General features: G+C 41.8%; 1 protein-coding gene across 8 annotated transcripts in view; it reads right to left on the bottom strand.

Annotated features, from left to right (window-relative positions):
* The window catches only part of PSD3 (pleckstrin and Sec7 domain containing 3), a 574,055-nt gene that overhangs the window by 87,812 nt on the left and 474,089 nt on the right, over positions 1-12,154 (bottom strand). For all 8 annotated transcript variants that reach the window (XM_056569232.1, XM_056569241.1, XM_056569238.1 and 5 more), the window contains one exon: positions 5,543-5,739. In XM_056569232.1, the coding sequence (XP_056425207.1) occupies positions 5,543-5,739 (197 nt within the window). The remainder of the gene's footprint in view (positions 1-5,542; positions 5,740-12,154) is intronic.

Here is a 12,154-nt window from a genome sequence, read left to right as displayed (position 1 = left end):
AACTTTTTTTTTTACTTTTACATTTTTTTTTTTTACACTTCAATAGTCCCCATAGGGGACTATTCATAGCAATACCATGATTGCTAATACTGATCTGTTCTATGTATAGGACATAGAACAGATCAGTGTTATTGGCTATCTTCTGTTCTGGTCTGCTCGATCACAGACCAGAGCAGAAGACGGCGGGAGCCGGAAGCAGGAAGGTGAGGGGACCTCCGAGAGGCGTTCTGAATGATCGGATCCCCGCAGCAGCGCTGCGGGCGTTCCGATCGTTCATTTAAATCGCGCACTGCCGCAGATGCCGGGATCTGTATTGATCACGGCACCTGAGGGGTTAATGGCGGACGCCCGAGAGATCGCGGGCGTCGGCCATTGCCGGCGGGTCCCTGGCTGCGATCAGCAGCCGGGATCAGCCGCGCATGACACGGGCATCGCTCCGATGCCCGCGGTTATGCACAGGACGTAAATGTACGTCCTGGTGCGTTAAGTACCATCGCACCAGGACGTACATTTACGTCCTGCGTCCTTAAGGGGTTAAAGTAGTTTAAGCGATTATTTGCTATGGCTACTGATCTTTCCAATAAACAGTTAGAGTGAGTTTTGTTAATAATATGTATCAAGTTAGGGAGTTCACTAGTTTTCCACTTAGCTGCTATTTTCAGCTTAGCTACAGATAAAAAATGGACCAAAATAGACTTAATTGATATATCTTCTTCCCCTATGTCCATATGTAGGAGGGCTGTCTCAGGTCCCCATTTAAATGGTATATTTGTTATTGTGCGTAGAAATGTAACAATCTGGTGCCAAAGAGGTTTAATGGTGTCACACTCCCACCATATATGCAAAAGAGTACCTACTTTCTGTATACACCTCCAACACTGATTTGAGCAGCTAGGATACATTATTGAGGGTTTATGCGGGGTGATATACCAACGATATAACAACTTCCTCATTATCTCTAAATGTGAAATACAGTGAGATAACTCTGTAGTCCCCTTATATACTCCTTCCCACTGGGCCAAAGAAAAACTTTTACCAAAGTCCTTTTCCCATTTATCTTAGGGGAAAGTGCTGCATATGTTCGTGAAATACCTTTTTGTAATGTATGTGAAGAGGAAAAAAAACAGGAGCTATACAAAGGGCATGTTGTATTTGGAAATGGTTTGATTGAGTTAACATAATGTCTTATTTGCAAATATTTGTAGAATTCAGTATTCGGGAGATGATACTTTTGTGCGATAGTGACAAAAGGCAGTAGACCGAAGGAATCAAGTATATCTGAAAGTTTAAGGATACCATTTAAAAGATTAATATCAGGAATTTTTTCTTGTATGACATCAAGTGGAAGGTCTTTCAAAGAAAGTGGTAGTAGCAGTTCTGCTACTTTTGGTAGGGACCATATCTGTATGGCAGCTTTGAGTGTGGTGAATAGAGTACGGAGAGAATATGAAGTTATTAAACGACTTTTTCAGAATGCATTTTGGAATGGGACTATAGAATTCTCTTCTGTCTCCATTTCAACCCATTGGTCATGGTGACTGCTAATATTCTCATAACTTACAACAAGGAATACATTATCCCATAATATGTAGCCTCGTCAGATTAAGATGGGACGAGGCCCTTGAATACAAAAATGTAGTATTGAGCCTCTATACTGGGCCCAATACTACTATCTCAAACAATGGGAGCTGAACTGCAGTTACTTGTATGGCCAGTCCACAATGTATGGACTGCTTCTGGCTCTCCTCTCTAAATAGGTGGGTGCCACTGCTCCGGCAAACTCCTGATCAATGGGGAGCCACGTGTCAGACCCTACTGGGGTGTTATTGAGGACCTTCGCTGAGAATAAATATATCTCAGAAACTACTTCAACTCAAATGTTTGTTTGGCGGCTGCTTCATCTGCACTATACAACCCACTCTTGGCATGAGCTGAGTACATGGCAACCTAGACACATCAGAGGTTTATGTCGAGGAATATCCTTACATATACCTCAGGATGTGTATAAAAGGTATATGTGAACACGGAGGAAGAAAACAGTAGTCTGTGGACACAGATAAAATGATATTGAAATGTATGCACTAGCCACATCGTCACAAGGCCAGGGATCATTGTAATGCATAGAGTTAGGAATCAGTCAGTGATTATAATCTAGATGAATCCATCCATGAATACAAGTAAGCGCCTACGGTTAATTTAATTTTGTAGAGCTGTCAGTGGGAAATAGCTTTTTCATTTGTGGTACATTGAATAAAAGCTTTTTGGCTTGTTCTTGCTTCACTGCATAGTTGTGGGTGAATAATATGAATGTCAAACCTCCCAAAAAATTGCTCTAGAGTACTTGATGCTCTAGAGAATGCAAAGTTGCAGAGGACAAAATGTACTCTCTCGTACAACCGATAAAACCAGCACTGGATAATCACTACTACAATACACATAGCTGGTTGAAAAGGGTTACCCACTAAAGGCCCTCACACACAGTAGAAGGGTAAAGCTGAATCCAATGATTTTGGTGGGATCAGCTGACTGTTCAAAGTGTATAGGTGCCTCCTAATACTCCCTCACCAGAGGGAAAAGAATAGATGAATTTTAACACCCAGTTGTTTCATTTTCCCAATAGATAAGCCACACAGAAGAAGAATATGGCAGCAGGTTTCTTTCTTTTCCCCATTGGGCCAAGATAAGCATTTATGTGTATTAGAGAATATGGACAAATGGTTGGCAGTCAAACGAACGATCGTCTGACTAGTTTATTACGACCAATAGGATATTTTATGCAAAGTGGTTATTACCCTGGTGCGAGCATAAGCCAAACATCTGCACTTGTGAAATGGTGAAGAGCAGTGGTTGTGGCATAAGGCATAAAACACAGACTAAATGCCATACTTGTCCATGCATTTAAAGGTCATTTTCTTTAGAAGTCCAACATTATGCTTATCCACATTTGTCAAACCTTGGGCAAAGGAACAGTAGGACAGTTGCCCATAGCAACCAATAAGATTCAATCTTTCATTGTTAAAAGGGATTCTAAAAGCTAATTTGTTGAAATGGCAAACTGCACGGCTGTTCCTCTGCACCAGTTTTGAAAATTCTCCCCTATAGTATACTCTAGGGTTGCACAATATATTGCAATCATATCACAATTTTTGCAAATTGCAATATAGCCCCAGGCAAAATTTGCAATTACTTTCGACGGCGGCCCAGCATCATATCGCGCATGCAGGGTCTGGAGCTGGACCAGGCCGATATTCAAATGTTATGTCAGTGTTTTCCAACTAGGGTACCTTCAGATATTTGGCTGTCGGGGCATGCGGAGAGTTGACGTTTTGCAACAGTTGGAGGCACCCTGGTTGGGAAACACTGTCCCCCCACACCCGTGTTTGGCTTATTCTGGTTTTCTTAGTTACGGCATCATAGGTTTCATTGTGGCCACTGTGGCTTACCAAAGAGAGAGAAAAGTGGGAAGGTGGAAGCTGAGATCGCGCTGTAATGAAGTATGGACAAATTCAAAATGTCAGGTAAGGTTGCTTTATTCTTAAAACACACGCAACATGTTTCAAAACACTCCATTTTTTTCATCGACGCCTGATGAGAAAACCGGAGTGTTTTGAAACGCGTTGCGTGTGTTTTAAGAATAAAGCAACCTTACCTGACAATCTGGATTTGTCCATACTTCATGACAGTGCGATCTCAGCTTCCACCTTCCCACTTTTCTCTCTCTTTGCATATTATCACGTCCGCTAGTCGGCATGGGAATCCGCTGCAGTCTTTGTGCCTATACCTCTGAGAGCGTTGTGCCTTCCCAGCACAACTGAATCAGGTGAGCGAGTTTTCTTCACCGCTAGTCCTCATTGATTCCACACAGGGAGCACTCAGTCTCTTCGTTTGTGTCTACTGTAGCTTACCAGGCTGTTTTTTGACCGCGAAACAGAGCCATTGCTGCTCCCTCCCCCAGGCTTTCAGCGAGCCGCAGTGTTTCATTCTTTATTTCCAGATGTTTTTCTGCACCTTGTGCTGTTTGAATAAAGATTCTTCACTTGAAACCATCTGTAGGGTGAGTGCTATGTTACCTTTTCTATACACCACTTTGTTCAACTCCGGCACCCCCAGGATCCATATGCACACCATTGTCTCCCACAGTTCATTGCACATATACAGATTCCATAATAACCACCTTGGCGCTGAGAACTTCTTGTGACCCTTTAGTATATATATTTTGAAGGGGAGGGGTTAAGCATGGGGGGAGATGTGACATAAGGGGGGAGGTGACAAGGGGGTGGGGAGATGTGACATTGTGGGGAGATGTGACATTGGGGGGTTGTGACATGGCGGGGAGATGTGACATTAGGGGGAGATGTGACGGAGGATTGTGACATGGAGGGATGTGACATTGGGGGAGATGTAACACTGGGGGGGGGGAGATGTGATATTGGGAAGATTGACATAAAATGGGGGATGTTAAATGAGGAAGATGGGAAATGGGGGTTGTGGACATGAAATGGGGGGACAGAAATAAAATGGGGGGAATGTGAAATGGGGAATAGACATGAAGTGGACGGGATAGAAACATAGAATGTGTCGGCAGATAAGAACCATTTGGCCCATCTAGTCTGCCCAATAATCTGAATCCTATCAACAGTCCCTGGCCCTATCTTATATGAAGGATAGCCTTATGCTTATCCCATGCATGTTTAAACTCCTTCACTGTATTTGCAGCAACCACTTCTGCAGGAAGGCTATTCCATGCACCCACTACTCTCTCAGTAAAATAATACTTCCTGATATCACTCTTAAATATTTGCCCCTCTAGTTTAAAACTATGTCCTCTTGTGGTAGTTTTTCTTCTTTTAAATATAATCTCCTATATTACTGTATTCATTCCCTTTATGTATTTAAAAAGTCTCTATCCCCTCTGTCTCTTCTTTCTTCCAATCTATACATGTTAATGTCCTTTAACCTTTCCCGGTAAGTTTTATCCTGCAATCTATGTACTAGTTTAGTAGCTCTTCTCTTAACTCCCTCTAGAGTATCTATATCCTTCTGGAGAGGGAATCTGAAATTAGGGGATAGAAATGGGGAAGATTGGGCATGAAATTGGGGGATTTCACCACTGGTTTATTATTTTGCAATATTTACCTCTATAATCGCAAACACACATTTTTCCCAAATCGTGCATCCCTAGAGTACTCACATCTTTACAGCTGCAGAGCTTACTAGAAAAGTCATCTATTGCTGGCATTAGCATAGTATCTGTTGGTGGCATCTTTTCTTCTACCCTTTGCAGCAAATAGAATTTTTATATGACTGCAGTTATGAAGTCTGTATTTTATGGTTAATGACACTAAGCGAAAGCATATACACAGTGCAGAGATAAAGCTCTCACTAACTGCATTCATTCACAGTACCAGAAAATAACATTCCCCATTATAGTCAGCACTTTGCAATGCAATCTGCCAGTCGGCCCTGATTATGAATGCAAATTTCCAAGTCACAGCGGAGCAGGGTCAGGGCACACAATTAAAACCATCATTATATTGCTTACTTTTTTTCCCATCCATGTCCGCATGGATTTTGCGTGCAAGGAAACCAGCCTTGTAAACGGCAGCATTAGGATCGTGGGGGATGTCCAGGAATGGGTTGCTGCTACTTCCAATACGACTAACACTCTTCGATCCCATACCATTAGATTTGTCATCGTTGCTGTCTGATGGGGATTTCTTCATCGCATCAACATCATCTCTATTAACAATAAAAAGATGTTCATGTCTTCCATGTATTAATACTCAGGTAACGAGTACAGAAATATTATATCTATTGAAATGCGGGAATTGTTGACAACAATGCTAAATATTTACACAAAATGTCACCGACCTAAAGATATTGACCAGTGTTTATCAAAAATGGCAACATTTAGCCATAGTTAAAGCACAGCAAATTTTGTGACATAGGTTGTGACAGATTTTTGGCCACCTTTATCTTCTTTGGTAAATCTGTCACAACATGCATCTTTTTCATTGAAGAGAAACTGACAGCAGGGTCACCCACACAATCCAGATATCCAGGTATAGAGCAGGTGACCCTATATTAATGCTTCTTACTGGGTGAAAATCTGTGCAGCCGATCAGGACATATTCATCTTATTGCTAATGTGGTATTTTCGGCTTATGTGCACTGGATGCAGCTGCTGCTGTATGTGCATTCTTTTACCGTTTCCGGCTGTTAATCCCGACCCCTTTGGCCATTAATAGTCATCCCCTCTTCCTCAGCATGTCCGTAACGGGCGGGTTATTGATAGCAGGGACAGAAATATTGTCAAAAGGGGGTGGGTTATCAGCCAGAGCAGGCTGGAGAAAGCACAGCACATACAGCAGCAGCCGCCGCCTCCTCAACTGCGGTTAAGAAGAAACAACCATATCAGCAACAAGATAAATATCTCCTGAAAGGCTGCACCTTTTTTCACCTGGTAACAAGCATTAAGAAATAGGCTTAACCTCCATATCTACCTGGATATTCAGGTTAGTGGGGGTGACCCTGCTGTCAGTTTCCCTTTAGGCATCTGTTCACACTGCATATTTTGGTACAGATTTTCTGTTGCTCCTTTTCTGCTGGTAAGTGAATGATAATATAAGGAGCTAACAATAAGCAGCAGAAAATCAGCTGCGGAAAACATGCAGCAAAATACCCCTATTTAAACAGACCCTTAGGCTGTATTCACATGTACAATATCCTGCGCAGGACTTCATGCGTAGGATTTGAAACTGCAGATTTTAAGCGCTAGGTACTGCATCAAATATGCACCGGGTACTGTCTGTGTGAATACACCCTCAGGATAGCATCACACAGAGCTCATCCACAGCGTTATTTCAAGCTGTGGATGTGCCGACAACAGTCACAAGAGCAAGCTCCCTGCTGTGGCCGGGTAGCTCTGTGTGTCTGCTCGTAGCAGCAGATTTCCTGCTGCATATCTGCTATGAGCAGGTACTGTGTCTACAGCAGGAAATCCACCACTACAAGTAGACACACAAAGCTACCCAGTTGCAGAAGGGAGCTCGCTATTGTGACTGGCTGCCGTTGGCGCATTCACAGCATGAAATACACTGCGGATGTGCTCCGTATGACTCTGCCCTTAGGGCTCGTTCACAGGGGTGGATCTGATTTCAATGGGCGGATTTGAATGCAAACTCACAGTGTGTTTTCTGCTGTGAGTTTGTATGGGAGCAGGCTCTCTGGGGCAGACCCCCTGGACTTCAATGGGTTCTGCAGTGGATTTTCTGCAGTGGAGGTTCCGCTGCCAAAAAATCTACTGCGGAGGGCCTGCCTCCATTCAAACTCACAGCAGGAAACATGCAATCAAATCTGCCCATTGAAATCAATGGGTAGGAAAATCAACAGCAGAAAATCTGCAGCAAAACACAAAGAAAAATAAGCACATGTGAACTTACCATTAGAGTCTATTCTCACATGTACAGTATCCTATGCATATTGATGCTATGCTTATACAATATCCGATGGATCTGATTAATTATTATTTTTATTTTTTTAAAGAAGTGTATCTAAACTGAGTGATCATTTCTAAAGAATTTGTATGATTCTGTTCTATTTATTTGTGTATTGTTCTTTTGGCCAATTCTGTTTTGTGAAAAAAAATTCTTGAAAAATTCAATAAAAAATGATTTGAACCTAAAGATGTTATGCTATGTTTAGTCATTTAGTTTACATTGAAATCTGCAGCTTCAAACGTGCGCAAGATAGTGTACATGTGACTACACCCTTAGGGTCAGTTCACACATCCTTATTTTTGCTGCAGTAGATTTTGCCATCCATTGAAGTCAAATCTGAAGGAAAAATAAGGATGTGTGAAACGACCTTAAGGGTGCACTCCCACATACAGTATCTTGAGCATATTTGATGTGCAGGATTTGAAGCTGCAGATTTAAAGCTGTGTTCTGTTATTTAGGTTACATTAAACTCTGCAAGATAAAATCTGCAACTTCAAATCCTGCGCATCAAATATATGCAGGATACTATACAGACTACGAATTTGTATTACTGTATCCTAGCATTTTTCATATTATACAGGGGATGGGACAAAAATAAATGATACTAAGCTACCTCAGTTTCCCACAATCTCAGAACAGCACATCCAGTCAGCCACTTGTCACAACTTTTGAGAAGAATCTTCTCAGCAGACTTTCCTGTTCAGCCAATCACTGGCTGCAGCAGTGTCCCGCCTCTGAGATTCTGCTGAGATGACGCGTCTTGGAAGTAACAAGTGGTATTCAGTGGGAGACTGAGAGTAGTTGGAACATGAACTGCAGGGGACTAAGTTAGGTGAGTATACTGAAATGCCTAACTTTTACAATAAAAGCTATGTCACCTTTTCTACTCTTTTTGTGGAGTAGAGATGCAATTCTTAGTCTCATTGACTACTTATTTTTATTTTTTTTCTCCTAAGGTGCACTTAATAAACATGTCTAAATCTTCCAGTGGCCGGACCCCCGCGATCAGGCATCTTATCCCCTATGCTTTGGATAGGGGATAAGATGTCTAGGGGCGGAGTACCCCTTTAACTCACCATCCGAAACACTCTCATAACTCTGGCATCAGGACATCCAGTCCACGGCAGGTGACACAGCTTTCTCCTTAGAAGCAGAGCGACTACAGCCAAGGAAACTGACAGTGTTGCTCACAAATCACTGACCGAGGCGGAACACCATTGTGGCCAGTGATTGGCGGAGTAAGGCTGTGAAGCAGAATGTCAGCGGTAACCGGCCAGAGTGTTTCCCGATACCGGAGCTACGAGGGAGCAACCAAAGGTAAGTTTATGTGTTTATTATTTTTGTAGGCAGCCTGGAGACAATATTAAATTGGCATTTTCCACTGGACAACTCCTTTAATGTTTGTGTCCTACAGCAGATGAGATACTATTTTGGAGAAAACAGTGTACGGAGAAAAAGGTACAAATATATTGGCATATGTGGGCCATTTGGTAAATAACAACAACTACTGTAAACAATGCATACAGTATTTCTATAGTTCTCTAGCCTCTAGCCTGAATGAACAAATATAAGAAAGCATCAATGCCTTTATCACAATAATGTATCTGTATCTAAAAGCTCTGCAGATCAGTCACATATTCTACTCATGTACATGATGTTCTGCACATTCAGCTTTCCATGTCATCACTGTTGGTGGGTTGCTGGTGTTATTGTAAGCACAAATTGCTTAATTACTTGGTACTTTGGAATGACATGTATATGTAGCAGAGGCGTGCTGTGCTTGCTTCATTCTCTACTGCCTCCTATACCTTATGTCCCATGTATTTTAAATGATACGCCAAACAAGCAGCGTTATTAGCAGGATCCACACACTTGTTAATGCAACATGTCATTCATATGAAATAACAATGTTACAGCCTTCGCTTTTACTAAATATATTCAATTTACATTTTTGGCCACATTACTTGGTACAGTAATGTTGGAGTGACTGTTAACATGAAGAAGTCACTGGCATTCACTAAGAGTTGTAGATTTCGGAAGATTCTATGTTGCCTGAACTCTCATTTATAAGTATATTTACACATTCTTATACCCTGTTCAAAATTATTATGCAAATTTCTATTTAAAATATTTAGTTTTTCAGTTTAACTCATGGATGGCATTGTGTCTCAGGGCTCCTTTCATCACTGAAAACAATCTCTGACACCTGTGAAAATTAGATTGTCAGGTGAGCCCAATTTAAGGAAAAAACTACTAAAGGTGCGTGTTCCACATTATTAAGCAGTCACCATTTTCAAGCAATATGGGGAAGGAAAAGGATCTCTGCTGCCAAAAAGAGGGAAATAGTTCAATGCCTTAAGCGTTAACATCACACTATTAAGAGATTTGTGGCTGATTCAGAGCACAGACTGGTTCGTGCATATAAAGGAGATAGCCAGCAAAAATGAACTTATCCCCTATCCACAGGATAGAGGATAAATAGCTGATCGCAGGGGGTCTGAGTGCTGGGACCCCCCCGCGAACACAAGGACAGGACCTGGTGCTCAGTGTGGAGCACTGGATATATTTCTATGGGAGGGCCGAAAAGACTCGAGTACAGTACTCGGGAATCATTGGCTCTCTCATTGAAATTAATGGAGGGCTTGCCATCAACCATCTCTGCGAGAGTCGGGGTCCCGTCCTAGAGATTGCGGGGGTCCCAGCACTTGGACACCCGGCGTTCAGCTACTTATCCCTTATCACAGGAGTTCTCCTTTAAATAGGCACTGGGATTCAAAAACTTTTTATATGTTGTACATCTTGGCAAAACCTTTCTAATATAGTTCATAAGAAAATAGCATTTCCTTTTATAGGAATTATGGCTTATAAAAAAATTAAAAACACCCCATACCATCCAGAACATAATCCTGTCTAGCTGTAGCATCATCTGCTAAAGCATAGGCATGGACAAAGTTCAGTAAGTAAGGGTGGGGCTAGCGCTCTTCTGTGTTCACTTTAGTCCTATCAGACTGCAGCATGCAAAAAAGGGAGAAGGGGTTACAGAGCAGCCTGCAGTGACTGGATGAAGAGACCCAGCACTCAGAGAGGAAGATGAGTCATGTGACTACACACCCCCTTCAAAGCACAGAATGACAAAGTAAGTGAGCAAAAGATAGAAGGTATTTGTGAGAAAAATAGGTGCTAGACACATAAAAATCATATGTGCATGATCGGGATTAGGTACTAAGTAACATATAACTTTTTTGTGGGATATGACAGGTACACTTTAAGAGTTATTTTTTTTCTTTTTTTCCTTTTATAAAAGTTATTTCTTTAACCAGTTAATAATAATAAAATAAAATAGATGTTGATGTAGTCTTAGCCTAGCCTTCCTGGAAGTAATATTTGGAAACCCTTCCTCTGTTAAGTTTGGAAAACAGCCAGACAATATAACCAGTACAATTGCATTACCAAAGATGCTCAAGGCCCTACTCCCCAGGCCAGTTTTAGGGTGCATCTTTTCAATGCCCTCTTAAAATTATTTTTGGAATCCATAATGCATGTTATATGGTACAATGTACATATTCTAAATTATATTGAGAGTCAATAAGTATTTTCCTATTCTGCTATCTTAAAAGTATAACTCTTCACCCTTTGATATGCCAAATGACTATTGTGTAGCAGCCTACACAATAGTACTTTTTCTGAATCATCTTAATTTTCAAAATGTAGTGCCTAAATGCCACAAAGGAGTGGTCTTTCTCCCTGATGCGCTTCTGCAGCTTGTAGCTGTGCAAAATCCCTTCCCAGACATAGCTGGGTCTCACATTGGATACAGCTTTCATTCATTTGTCATTGCACACGTGGAGTTATGCTTTAACATAATAAAACGTCATCAAGATATATAAAGGTATTCGCAAGGTTAGTCCTTGTGACCACTTTTACACAATTAGAAGGGGGTCAAATAATTTTATACTTCATATAAAGTTGTGAACATTCCAATACACTATGATGTACCTTATGAAGTGATGACAATACCTACTCTCTTTCACATGAAACCGTATCCCAAAACTGAGTTTATAACAATATGCATTATTGGATCACCAGAAGTAGAAGCTATTAAACGTCACAAGGGTCCTACTTATTACAGGGACCATAATAACTGGGTCCTCATTACTTTTGCATATGTAAGTAATATGTAAACAAGGCAAAGCTATAACGCCTTTATAAATCATATTTATTTCTTACCCAACCCTTTTTACTTTTTAACCTCTTAAGGACCCAGGACGTATGGGTACGTCCTGGGTCCCGGTCCTGCGATATAACGCGGGGTCACACGGTGACCCCGCATCATATCGCGGCGGGCCTGGCGTCATAGTGAAGCCGGGACCCGCCGCTAATAGCGTGCGGCACTGATCGCGGTGCCGCGCGCTATTAACCCTTTAGCCGCGTGCTCAAAGCTGAGCCGCGCAGCTAAAAACGAAAGTAAAAGTGCCCAGCTAGCTCAGGGAGCTGTTCGGGATCGCCGCGGTATAATCGCAGCATCCCGAACAGCTGTAGCACAGGAGGAAGGTCTCTTACCTTCCTTCCTGCAGTCCAATCGCCGAATGAATGCTTCAAGCCTGAGATCCAGGCTTGAGCATTCAATCGCCGAAAACACTGATTGATACATTCCT

This window comes from Hyla sarda, chromosome 1 (assembly GCF_029499605.1).
Source record: "Hyla sarda isolate aHylSar1 chromosome 1, aHylSar1.hap1, whole genome shotgun sequence".
In the NCBI taxonomy this organism is placed as follows: Eukaryota; Metazoa; Chordata; class Amphibia; order Anura; family Hylidae; genus Hyla; species Hyla sarda.
This window is presented reverse-complemented; position numbering and strand designations above follow the sequence as displayed.